The 13,945-nt window shown below is 36.2% G+C and overlaps 1 protein-coding gene across 1 annotated transcript in view; it reads right to left on the bottom strand.

Annotated features, from left to right (window-relative positions):
• Positions 1-577: 577 nt before the first annotated feature.
• LOC107590290 (pleckstrin homology-like domain family B member 2) overlaps positions 578-13,945 on the bottom strand; it is a 46,461-nt gene continuing 33,093 nt past the window's right edge. Inside the window, exons 11-22 of the mRNA XM_016279000.1 lie at positions 13,644-13,799; positions 12,606-12,716; positions 12,398-12,487; positions 11,999-12,133; positions 11,393-11,554; positions 10,264-10,407; positions 9,046-9,151; positions 6,042-6,240; positions 3,365-3,416; positions 2,799-3,018; positions 2,614-2,699; positions 578-1,948 (exon numbers count right to left, since the gene is read on the bottom strand). Coding sequence (XP_016134486.1) covers positions 1,808-1,948; positions 2,614-2,699; positions 2,799-3,018; positions 3,365-3,416; positions 6,042-6,240; positions 9,046-9,151; positions 10,264-10,407; positions 11,393-11,554; positions 11,999-12,133; positions 12,398-12,487; positions 12,606-12,716; positions 13,644-13,799 — 1,602 coding nt within the window. The 3' untranslated portion in view covers positions 578-1,807. The remainder of the gene's footprint in view (positions 1,949-2,613; positions 2,700-2,798; positions 3,019-3,364; positions 3,417-6,041; positions 6,241-9,045; positions 9,152-10,263; positions 10,408-11,392; positions 11,555-11,998; positions 12,134-12,397; positions 12,488-12,605; positions 12,717-13,643; positions 13,800-13,945) is intronic.

Consider the following 13,945-nt stretch of genomic DNA (forward strand, 5'->3'; position numbering starts at 1 on the left):
CAAAACTACTTTGTTTGGTCTTCCAAAAGAGGACACGACTACAAATCAGTGGTTAAGTTGCATTTACAACACTGTTCCAGAACAGTTTAACCCAAATATTCAGATGTGTGCAGCACATTTTATGGAGGACTGTTTACTGATCCTGGGAGAGTTGACTACAATGCGGCTGTTCTGACTCACAGACAGTAAGTACGGTTTCATTTAAAGGATTTGCCACTGATGATTCAAACGCTAGTTTTGGGCAGTGTAGTAGCACCTGTTTGTAATTTCTCCGATCACAAATGCAGACAGGGTTTTAAAAAAGGCGGGGCATAGAGGAGAAACAATAATGTACAGTATGTGGAAAATAATGTGTTTTTTTTTACTTTAAACCGCATAAACACATTTCATTACACCAAATACACAAAATAATGTTCTTTTTAGCAGCATCATATGACCCCTTTAAATTAGATTTCTGTCCAGCGTGTCTTGTTTGCCTGCGGGGAACGAGGTAATATGTCTAGATGGACTACATATACTCAAAGGACATAATCAAGGCTTAGCAAGGTTATCAAGTAGACAGAGATCATAAACAATATACATCTGCTTTATTTTCGGTATGCAAAAATAAAGGTGCATGCATGGTAAACAAAAGTATAAATATACATCTCAAATGAGTATTAACAATATTCAAAACAGACTACTAGCTGTAGCTTATTCACAGATGAAAGCTTAACATATTCAGCACGTGTGAATGTCTCGGATGGCTGTCGTCCCCTGTTGGTGAAAGTGAAATTACACTTGAAATTCAGTCTGACTGGACTTTTACTAATAAAATCGTACTAACACAAAATTGTACTTACACAAACCGTAGACAATTAAGGACACGTTGTGTTGTAGTACCGGCTTAACCTGAAGCTAAATTCTAGGGATCATCTGCTTTTTTCTTTTTTCTGATGTTGTCAAACCAAATACAAGTAATGAAAGCATAAAAACGGGCTAAAAGCATTAAATACGGTTCATAAAAATGCAAATGTTACATATGCATTATGATACAATGATCAAGTATTATAAAACATACTAAAAACCTAGTCTTTGTGTAGAATAATTCAAAACGGGATGTTCTATCCTTTAGAATCTGTGTAATACCTGAACGGCAAGCAGCTTTAGTGTTTCAGAAGTTGTGAGACATTTGTAATGAATAACTGTAGTGTTAAATAGCCACAAATGCGTGTTTTATAGCACCTTTGATTAATCTGAATGTTGAGTATAAAGGCATATATCAGTATAATACAGAAATGAAGGCACTGGCAAACACCAACACACGCATCTATACATAAACTCGATAGCGTGTGGTCAGTGTGCATTTCATCTTTGGCAGAACAGCTGACAGCTGTTTATATCATAATGTGTGTGTCCCTGAGGCCCTGTACACAAGGTAGCAAACAGACCACACACAAAGTGGCACATTGGCACTGAATATCATTTAACAAGTCTTTCTCTCTTCACAAAATCAGACAGACGGAATACCAAAAGACACGAGCACAAACATTCACACAAACTTATAGGATATGTGCTCCATTCCATCATCTGGGCCAACAAGTAAAAGTTGCATGAAAAAAACAAAAAAACAAAGGCAGCAAAGAGAAAAGCTTCAATACTGTGGATTGACATCGAAAAACAGATACGAACGCAAAAATAATAAGATCAGTCCAGCGTTTGGAGGAATCAGTACTGAAACCAGCATGTGAAAGAGGGCAGATCAAGTCCGGTGGTTTTTAAGTCCACACACTGCACATTTTATTCCTTCTCTGCTGGCAGACAACATCTATATCATGAACTGAGTGTATCCCTCCGCCCCCGTAACGATAACGTCCATCCATATTCTCATAGCTTCTGGAGAGGGTGCCACCATGTAGTAGACACGATCATGAGTCTTCACACTGAAGGTAAGTGAAGGGTTTGGACTCTGAGAGAGAGGAGAGAGAAGGGTAAGATTACAGTTTGGCCTCTAGGGGGCAGCACTGAAACATTAAAACAGGGGTGTCCACACTTGGTCCTGGAGGGCCACTGTTCTGTAGAGTTTAGCTCCAACTTGCCTTGACGCAGCTGCCTGGAATTGTCTAGCATGCCTAACAAGACCTTGATTAGCTGGTTCAGGTGTTTGCTAAACTCTACAGGACAGTGGCCCTCCGGAAGCAGGATTGGACAAAAATTGAACTTTATTCATTAATTCTTGTTTAATAATTATTAAATAACAATAACCATCTTATTACAAACTTGGATTTTATTTTAAAAGTCAGTAAAGCATCACTGAACAGTAGCCATTTATACAAAATATAGTTATAGACAAAAAGGTTTGTTTTCATCATTAAAAGTTTGTTACCTGTTATTAAGTATTTTAAATGTTTCATAAATTACATGTTATTAATAATTAATGTCAATACATAAAATCAAAATGAATATAAAACGTTAAAAAGCTAAATTTGAATTGACATTCAAATTAACATTAAAATTGGTATGATTAAATATTTAAATTATTTTAATTTATTACTTAAATCAAAGCTAAAAATGACTGTAAACAGTATATAAAGCTTATTATATTGACAATTATTAGCTGCAGAGGAAAAGTACCTTGTGGGCGCTCTTTAAGTGGTCGTAATACACTTCCTCTATGGCCTGGAAATAAATCACTCCTTTCAGTTTGGCCTCATGTTTATCTAAACCATTAAAAAAAAAAAAAGTACAAAAATCAATTCTGATATCATTTGAATCGACCAACTTCATGAGTGAAGAAGTGAAATGAAGGGAAAAATCACCTGCATAGTAGCTCAGGGTCCTGCGGTTACGGTCGAAGACAAACCAGCGCTTTTTCCATGTTTTGATTTTGCCGCCCATCTTTACAAGAAAGCCCCTGCAGGTTTTCTCTGTGATGGAGACATGGTAACAAGTCTCTGTGTTGTGGCCGGCTGAGTCGATGTGGCCACGAAGGTCGAAGTCGTCCTTTCTTACAGGTAGGTAGCGTGTGAGAGGACGAGACTGCAGCAGGGTCACATACAGTATACAAAATTAAGTATTTGTGTATAAATCAATCTAAAAGTAGATGTAGTCTGTTCTTATGTGGCTGCTAATGTGTTCTGAGTGTTTTAGCATGTTTCCATGCAGTTTCTAGTGTGTTATGAGGTTGATAATCTGTTCCGAGTGTTTTAGTATGTTGCTATGCGTGTAAGCATTTTCTTATGTGGTTTTAGGTTTCACTCATGTCTGTGACGTTATGGGGCAAGCTAAAAAACAAAGTTATGACTTAAAGTTAGGTGTCTGTTCAAATGTCTATCCTAAATATGAGCACTAGTAATAGCGATGCATGTCTTCGCACAGAACTCACCTGTACTCTCTGTTTCTCACGAAGTTTCACCGTCATCATGGCAATCAACACGCATCATTTTCTGTCAGATATGCATAAGAATCAACACATAGGAGTTGTAAAGCTTGGCTGTACTGATGGTTAGATAAGGCCGAAGAAAAAAAAAACAACTACATAAAAAACAACAACTTAATATGCAAATATTCAAAAGAAGAGTGACCAATAGGAATTAATTAAACAGATACTGATGACATAATAGCTGTCAGATTTCTAATTACTGTGCCAATCATGCATGCACTGTAATTAGAATTTTCTAGATGCTTCTATGAACATAGATAAGTCAAGCTGAAATCGACTGCTTTAGTTATGGAATCTGACAGCTGTCAATCATTAACAAGATACCTGTGCATGCATGATGAAGTCATCTTTCTGGTTCTTAAAGTAAAAAAAAGGAATCTTTGCTTACGAAAGCTTTTTTTTTGGCTCTTTGTTGGTTAATTCCCAACTAAAGACGCAATTCAAAGAAGATTCAAAATCCAAATCAAGGCAAACCCATCATGCAAACATCAACCCCATCATGCAATCCTGCTCCATTCTGTCTATAACAGATTTCAAATAAAACAAATAAATGTTTTTGTTAATTTCTTCTTCGTTGTTCCATCTAATCGCCAAGCCATAGCATCTGGCCACCTTGTTTCCATCTTTTCCATTCCTCTGCACACACTGTATTCCTCTCATGTCCTTCATCAATCAGTTCTTTCATCTTTATTGTATCTTACCAGTGATGCCGGAGATGAACAGAGGTCATTCCTGATTTAGAACCCAAAGAACCAGCAGAGAGAAGTGGAACATAACACACAAAGACCCAAGAACAGCCTGAACCCGCGCTCTGCGACTGATTACATTCAAACTGGGGGGGAAGAAACCCTGAATCTGTTTCCTCCAACTGTTCCTGCTGTAACCTGAGTGGATCCATCCCTGGAGCAGAGGAGGGGGTATCAACGGTCCTTCTCGGGCCCCTCAGAACTCACATTATTCAAGCAAACCACTCAAATTACATAAGCACCGATCCGCTGCCTACAGCACACACACACACACACACACACACACACACACACACAGCATAAACACACATCGCTCTGAGAAATGACCTCATGTGGTCTCATCTGTCAAAGTCTTTTCATTAAGGTCTTCAACTAGTCACTTTTAAACAGACTTGAGGTTTATGGTAACCTACATGAGACCAGTCGTCAGAGCATTCAAATATGGTTCCTGGATTTCAGTTGCTCTGTCTTTCTCTCTATTCTTTCCTCACACGTTGCCCTTGTCCTCAATATTTCATTAATTGTACCCCAGACAGAACTCTTGGCTTGAACTACAATAGGAAATGTTTTCAATTACAAAGACATGGTATGTGTCATCATGAGTTTATACGATCCATCTGCAGATCTGGAAACACAACTACGGTCTGAATCTAAATGGGGGACATACAATAGATTTCTGCGGTTTTTAATATAAATATTCTTTATATTTTGTATTTATAATTAAATTTAAACCACCATTCAAAAGTTTTGGGTAAAATTCAATCAACAGCCATTACTAAAGTGTCACATAATCCCTTTAAATCATTCTAATACGCAGATTTGGTGCTAAATAAATAGTTCTTATTATTATCCATTTTGAAGTTGTGCTGCTTAATATTTTTGTGGAAAGTGATTTTAATTCAGGATTCTTTAATGAATAAAAAATTCTAAAAAGGACAGCATTTTTTGAAATATAATTTTTCAGCATCCTTGCTGAAAACACACACACACACACACACACACACACACACACACACACACACAGCATAAACACACATCGCTCTGAGAAATGACCTCATGTGGTCTCATCTGTCAAAGTCTTTTCATTAAGGTCTTCAACTAGTCACTTTTAAACAGACTTGAGGTTTATGGTAACCTAGATGAGACCAGTCACCAGAGCATTCAAATACGGTTCCAGGATTTCAGTTGCTCTGTCTTTCTCTCTATTCTTTCCTCACACGTTGCCCTTGTCCTCAATATTTCATTAATTGTACCCCAGACAGAACTCTTGGCTTGAACTACAATAGGAGCTGTGGAAATGTTTTCAATTACAAAGACATGGTATGTGTCATCATGAGTTTATATGATCCATCTGCAGATCTGGAAACACAACTACGGTCTGAATCTAAATGGGGGACATACAATAGATTTCTGCGGTTTTTAATATAAATATTCTTTATATTTTGTATTTATAATTAAATTTAAACCACCATTCAAAAGTTTTGGGTAAAATTCAATCAACAGCCATTACTAAAGTGTCACATAATCCCTTTAAATCATTCTAATATGCAGATTTGGTGCTAAAGAAATAGTTCTTATTATTATCCATTTTGAAGTTGTGCTGCTTAATATTTTTGTGGAAAGTGATTTTAATTCAGGATTCTTTAATGAATAAAAAATTCTAAAAAGGACAGCATTTTTTGAAATAAAATTTTTCAGCATCCTTGCTGAAAAAAAAATCTTTAAAAAAATTAATTAAATAAAGCATACTGAAACTTTTAAAAGAAAGTTTAACACCACATAAATATTTTTTCCAAAAATCCCCAGACGCCACCAAAAAGGTTTTGTCAGACCCAGATAGAATCAGTGTCAAAAAAATAAATAAATTCCCTCACCTGGAGACGTTGTCGGGCGAGCAGGCAGAAATGCTGGTTTCCATGCTGTCTGAACTGTCCACACTCAGCGTGTCAAAGGCACGGCTGTTGTCTTGGTAACCAAAGGAATCCAGGTAGACGTTGGTCTGTGAGGATGCGCGGCCACCGAGATCACTCAACCTCGTTCGGTGCTCCTCGCCAATGTGCTGCTGACTGTGCCCTGAGAAATATGCCAACCATTCAAAGAAAACCTGAATTTAGCAATAATGAACACTATGAAATTGCACCGTTTAGTATCAAGCACCACATGAGTCTTCCTGTCTGTTTTCAGGGCTATCTCAGCTTTACCTGAGAGTGCAGCATCACTCCCAGGAGCAGATTCTCCATTCCTGCTGCCCAGCTCAGTGTCCTCTGGACAGGCACTGCCCAGGGCACCCTGGGGCCCTTTACTGTGCTCACAAATATCAGCCACTGTGCAATAATATCCTGACAACACACACTACTGTTCAAAAGTTTGGGGTAAGAAATTAGTATTTTTATTCAGCAAGGACACATTAAATTGATCGAAAGTGACAGTAAGACATTTATAATATTACAAAAGTTTATATTTCAAATAAACACTGTTCTTTTGAATGTTATATTTTTCAAAGAATCCTGAAAAAATGTATCACCGTTTCCATAAAAAGATGAAGAACAACGGTTTTCAACAATGATAATAATAAGAAATGTTTCTTGAGCACCAAATCAACATATTAGAATGATTTCTGAAGGATCATGTGACACTGAAAACTGGAGTAATGATGCTGAAAATTCAGCTTTAACATCAAAGCAATAAAATACATTTTACAATCTATTAAAATGATAACAGTTTAAACATTTTAAATGGTAATAATTTCCCTATATTCACTGCCCAGGGCACCCTGGGGCCCTTTACTGTGCTCACAAATATCAGCCACTGTGCAATAATATCCTGACAACACACACTACTGTTCAAAAAGATGAAGAACAACGGTTTTCAACAATGATAATAATAAGAAATGTTTCTTGAGCACCAAATCAACATATTAGAATGATTTCTGTAGGATCATGTGACACTGAAAACTGGAGTAATGATGCTGAAAATTCAGCTTTAACATCAAAGCAATAAAATACATTTTACAAACGATTAAAATGATAACAGTTTAAACATTTTAAATGGTAATAATTTCCCTATATGCCTGTGTTTTTGATCAAATACATAAATGCAGTGAGCAAAAGAAACTTTAAAAAACACAACATCTTTCTGACCCCAAACTTTTGAATGGTAGTGTATGTGACAGAATACCTTACTCCGATTCATAGATTGGATCCCAAGCCCCTAATGACACCCTTCTTCAGCTACAAGTCAAGCACAAAGAGATGGTTTGATATATTTGAGCTTAATATCGATTTAGACGCTGTCTCCTGGAGATAGACCGTTTAACTTGTAGCTAGATCAACTAGTACTGCTATAATAAGCTCAGTGGATATGAGATTCGACTCCACTACAACCTTGATAACATCAACCACATCGAGAAAAAGCAGAGACCCGCCTCTCTGATGATCCTACCCAAGGGACCTTCAGATAAACCATCCGACAATACAGTCAAGCTTTTCATCTACAACAGTAAACTCATAATGCTCACATACTCAAAAAGGTTTTAGTGTATTAACATCAAAGCTAAAGAATTAAAAAGAAAACGTTCACAAACAAACTGATCAGGTGGAAAAGAACACAGATATTTGTTGAAAATAGAATGGAAGCATTTCCTGTTCATCATCTTCCCAACATTCTTTCACTATCTTCACAAAACAAATAAATAAATGCATAACATTTCCACCCAGATGGAACAAATGCTTCCTATTGGAGGACATCAAGTCCTTTTAAGGAGACTTACTTTAATTGGTCTTGATTTGCTTGTTTTGGTGGTCTAGAGAGCCTTAATGTGGCAATGGTTACAGAGTAACTACACAAACAACTGCTATCACGAGTGAGCATGGTGTTGTTGCATGCTGGGTAATTCATTTCTTTCATTTCAGAAAACTAAAGGTGAGGTCACATTTACCGCAGTTCTGAACATTTTTGTAGGCATTTGAATAGAAATCTACGCGATAGGAACATTTGCTTGAGGGTGAAAGATTTCCCTAGGCAGATTTCGCAATGGTTTCAAGTTGATCACACAGATGTTTACCAATGGAAAGCTGTTCGGATTGAAGGTGATTCTGTGTGAGTTGTGCTTCATACGTCTCTACACTACTGACAACAGACCTTTTTTGCCTGCATAATGTTGCTAAAATTTCACTAATGTGACCGCACCTAAACTTCGTATTCTGCAGAGGAATTTTGATTGAAGCCATGCCTCATTGCTGTCAAAATACCCATAAACACCCACCATCAGCTCTCTAGACCATAAACAGCAGGGTGACATAATAATTAAAGTCTATGAATAAAAATACAACAAAAACAAATGACTACATACACACCTCATCATGCAGGACTGAATTACTAGAATAACATCACACCATTGTATGAAATAAATCATCATCTCATGCCTTTTGTAATGTGTATAAAATAGCAGCTTTATTTCATACAAGATTCAGCCTCATCCAATAGGACCCATAAAAGGCCCTGGTGAGTGCATACAATTAAAGAAACACTAAAGGTTTCTCCATTTCAGAGAGACCAGACACATAAAAAGCAACAAGAGTGGGGTTGATATCAGCCAATCACCAAGGCAATCGATGTCTCCCAAAGGAGGACATTCTTTGCCAGAGAGGACACGCTAAGAGGCTTTGTCATTATTTGAATGGAAATTATCTTAAAGGCACATTGAGACTACTGTAGGCAGACTACTGTACCTTTCTTAGATTTGCCTGCAGGATAGAGAATGTAATTCATGATTAGGTAACGTTTGACTTATGAAGCATCGCTTTTGATGTGTATGATGTAATGCTACATAATAACACTGTATATTTTAAACTGTGTGTTTGAGGTGGAGAGCCCTACCCTTGAGCAGGCGGTGTGTATCCATGTGTGTCTCTTTAGGGGAGATGGCAAGGTCTCGGTTCAACACACTCCCACAGCTGGAGCTTTGAGCTAAAGGTGGATGAGACTAAACACAGGGGGTGATGCTAGAGTGAGCTTTTACTTCATACACACACTATCGTTCAAAAGTTTGAGGTCAGGAAGAAGGTTTTTGGATAATTATAAATGTAAAATTTTGTAACATTTATTGTAACTTTTGATTAATTTAATGCAGGGCTGCCCAAACTCGGTCCTGGATGGCCGGTGTCCTGCAGAGTTTAGCTCCAACTTGCTTCAACACACCTGCCTTTAAGTTTCTAGTATGCCTAGTAAGAGCTTGATTAGCTGCTTCAGGTGTGTTTAATTGGGGTTGGAGCTAAACTCTTCAGGACATCGGTCCTCCAGGACCGAGTTTGGACAGCCCTGATTTAATGCATCTTTGCTAATTAAATGTATTAATTTCTTTTTAAAAAAATCAAATCTTACAGTAGTGTGAAGTTAAAAAATATGTAGATGTTTAAAATTTTTTGACAATATATTATTATATTATATTATATTAACCAAGAAGATATTTAAATGAGCTAGAAATAAAACAGAAAAATACATAAAACATTTTCCACTTTTTAAAATTAAATGAACAAGGAAGAATTATATGTAATCAATGCACCAAAACAATACATTTTAATAATAATCAGCAACATTTACAGATATATTTTTAATAAAACATTATAAAGTGTGCCAGAAAAAGTTACTATATAAGCTGTTACAAAACCAGATAGTCTTTGGGAAACTTAATGGCCAAATAATAATATATATTTTTAATTATTTAAAAAAATATTTTATATATTTTTATTTTGAGTGAAATCATTGTGACAATCACAAATGATGGTTAAATTTCATAATTGCAAACAAAACACTGAATACACAGTAAAAATTAATTATACCATCCAGTACATATTTAGTTTATGACCATATTTATTATTTACTTGATATATATATATATATATATATAGATATATATATATATATATATATAGATATATATATATATATATATATAGATATATATATATATATATATATAGATATATATATATATATATATATACTGTATATATAAATGTCATAATGTATATAAATGTCATAAAATGCACATAAGTGACTTCTATGTAAATATGTAATTGTATAATCGATTCTTACTTTAGAGGGTATGTTACGACCCAGGGTGGCACAGGTGAACTGTGGGGTTATGGTGGGCTGGGTCTTCTTCCGAGGAAGAGTGTCACTCAAATGAGCTCCGCCTCCCTTACCGTACCGCTTCCTTTCTTCTAGGGTGCGGAAATGCTGAGGAACAGAAGGTTGAAGGTAAGAAATTTCACTAATAATTGCACTCATACATACATACACACATACTCGCAAGGTTTACCTGCCTGTGGCGGCGCTGTTTTTTGGCAGGTAGAGGAGGAGGAGGAGGAGGAGGAGGAGGAGAAGGGTTGAGGAAGGTGACCATGTCTTCAGGCCAGTGCACAGAGGGAGGTTTAGGATTGGGACGAGAACATGCAGTGAAAGAGGAAGAAGGGGTGGAGGAGGACAGTGGGCAGGAAGAGGGAGAGACTTTGGCAAAGAAGAGGGAGGGCTTTGGCAAAGACAGGAAAAGAGAAAATCTGAAAATAAGAATGCTAGAAGAAGGTGGGCTGATAGGCTAGTTTGTTTAAAGGGGTCATATCATGAAAAACTGAACTTGCCTTGATGTTTTACAATAAACTAACACCAAGATAGTAGTATGAAATTACCTCTTAAATTAAAAAAAAATCTAAGAGAGAATGAAATTAAATATATATATATAATTATTAACTTGCATTAATATTATTATTATTGTATAGTACATGACCTGTTAAAAAAATCAAAGCAAAAGGGAATCAAATTATAATAATATAATTAATATTTATTTATAAAAATGTGTATATAAACATATGTATATGTTTATAAATTATTATCATATTCAATTATATAATAATAATAATAATAATTATTTAGTAGAATATGACATCTAATTTAAAAAATAAAAGAGAAAGGGAAATCAAATAAATAATAATAATAATAATAATTATTATTATTATTATATTTGTATGTATGATATGACCCCTTTAATTTAAAAAGAATGAGAGAAAGGGAATCAAATAATATAAATAAATATCATGAAATCCCACAGTGACCATGTAACATGACCTTTACCCTCTTTCCAGTACTTGACGTGCGCACACTAAACCCAAACTAAATCCTGGACACGCTTAACTCCTAACACATATAAACCATCCTGATCACACACCTCACCCTCTACCGGCGGGGCAGTGCTCTCTGCAGGACTGGGGTCAGTCCCTGTGGCAGGGGCGTCAGGAGAAGACTGAGCTTGGATGGGGAGGGGGGCTGGGGTGGGATCTACCCCCAGCTGAGAATACAGTTCATTGATCTCATTGACTGTAACATAGCCCTGGAACAAACCATTCGGAAAATGGGGGGAAGAGGGGTAAATAGGAAAAAAAATAAAATAAACATACATTCAAGTATGTTAAAATGATTAATGACAAGCATATGAATAACAGATGAATAACAGATTTGGAAAAAAAAGAAGAGTAATTAAAAAATAAAATAAAATGATAATAAATTAAATTAAAAATTTAATTAAAAAGTGAATAAATAACAGATGAATTAGTAAAATAAAAAAAGAATAATTCAGTTAATGTTTAATGGATCCAAACAAAAACCTCAAAGGAATTTGAAGCACTGATAAAACAGTAAAAGAGCAAATAATTAGAGGTTATTTTCAGAGCATTATGAACTTAACTACCCAGAGAAGCGGCATGCTAGGAGGTATTTTGGAAAGCAGGAAATGAGCAACAAACATTATCTTGCATGCACACTGCTAGTGCTTTACCTCAGCATTTTTGATAGTCAGAGAGGAAAGAAGAGAATAAAACATCAGCAGGTCAGCAGGAAGTGGAGGCAGGGTTTTGTGGGCATGGCAAAATTCACTATGAGGTGGACACACGTCGGCCAACTGGAAGCAATCCTGGAATACAGGGAAAAAAGACCCTGTTTCCACGGTGAGATTTCCAGGTTGCAAGGGTCGTGATGAGGGCACGGGTGAAAAAGCGATCAAAACGAAGACTTCCTTATATACTGTAGTTCCATTCATGATGTTATAGTAACCTTTTAGGGCAGCCACACATGGCTGAAGTGCTCAGGTCCATAACACATGTGCAGTCCAAGAGAGGATTCCATAGTCCATGTCAAGAGAAGATTTGTAGAGAAGACACAATCCTGTCAGACTTACCTCCTTCATACTGATGGGCCTGACAGGGAAACCCAATGCCCCAGTGAGCTTAGAATATTTCCTCTCCAAGTTGATGAGATTCTCTTTTTCCTGGGAAAAAATGAGAAAGACTGTCATGATTCAGAAGCACCAACAGCTTTCAATGAAGGGTGCAAAAAAAGGGACCAAAAGTGTAGCATGGCTATGTAGTAATATTACACAGACATACCTGCTGTAGCATCATCTGAAGATTGTTCTTTTCCTTCACAAAGTTGTCCTTGTCCCTCTGAGCCTGCTGGGAAATCTGGGTATGCTGTTTCTTCAGGGCCAGGAGCCTCTCCTAAAGGTTTCACACATATAAACGTGTTGGAATGATCATATTTACAGATTTTCTTTGAGCCTCAACTTTGGAGATGAGCCAAATAGCCACTTTAGGAGGCTTGTGATAAAACTTTCCCATTGTTCTCTGTGGCAGCACTAGAATGATGGTCGGTAAGATTTTAAAAAGAATTTTAAAACTAACAATTTTATCCAGCAAGGATGTATTAAATTTATCAAAAAGTGTCAGTAAAGACTTAAAAGGTTACACATTATTTCTATTTTAAAAATGCTGTTCTTTTGAACCTTCTATTCAACAAAGAATCCTGGAAAAAATGTTTTATGTAAAATATTAAGCAGTTAACTGTTAATAATAACAGAAAAATATAATATAATTACATATAATTCTTCCTTGTTCATAATGTTTTCAACATTGATAATAAGAATAAATGTTTCTTGAGCATCAAATCAGCATATTAGAATGATTTCTGAAGGATCATGTGACATATGAAGATTGGATTAATGGCGGCTGAAAATTCAGCTTTGTCATCACAGGAATAAATTACATTTGACAATATATTAAAATAGAAAACAGTTCTTTTAAATGGTAATAATATTTCACAATATTACTGTTTTTATGTGTATTTTCGATCAAATAAATGCAGCCTTAAGCCTTGGTGAGCATAAGAGGATTCTTTCAAAAACATTTTTAAACATTTGAACTGTAATATTGATAAAACATAAGTTGCATTTAATTCACATCTTTTGCTTTTTATTTTTCTGTACTAGTGCTTAAAAGCTTTCCATCTTTGTAAAAAAATGAGAAAAAGCCTTTTCTCTTTCTGCCCATCAAATCATTTGAACGCAAAGTTCTTACTCATAAGTAAGAACTTTTCAGGATGACATGAAGGTGCCAACAGGCTGGTGAATGCATATCGAGGAAGCTCACCTTCCGTGTGACGGTGCTCCTCTGGTATTCTGCGATCTCCCTGAGAATATGTTGTGTCCGAGTCTCTTTCTCCTCATCCTGACGACTCTCTCGTTCCAGCTGTTGAAACTCTAGGTCTTCAAACCGCTTGGTCTCCACCTCTAGCATTTCTGCATCCTGATACACAAAGACATGACAGTCTGCATTTGTGCTAGTTCTATATCTCCAAACTGGGAAGGAAATGAAGTCGTAATACTCCCACAGTTTAACAAGCGTCAAAGAAACCAACAATAGTTCACACCAAATCCCCTCTGCTCCAGCAG

Source organism: Sinocyclocheilus grahami, unplaced genomic scaffold (genome assembly GCF_001515645.1).
Source record: "Sinocyclocheilus grahami isolate Dianchi unplaced genomic scaffold, SAMN03320097.WGS_v1.1 scaffold126.1, whole genome shotgun sequence".
Taxonomy (NCBI): domain Eukaryota; kingdom Metazoa; phylum Chordata; class Actinopteri; order Cypriniformes; family Cyprinidae; genus Sinocyclocheilus; species Sinocyclocheilus grahami.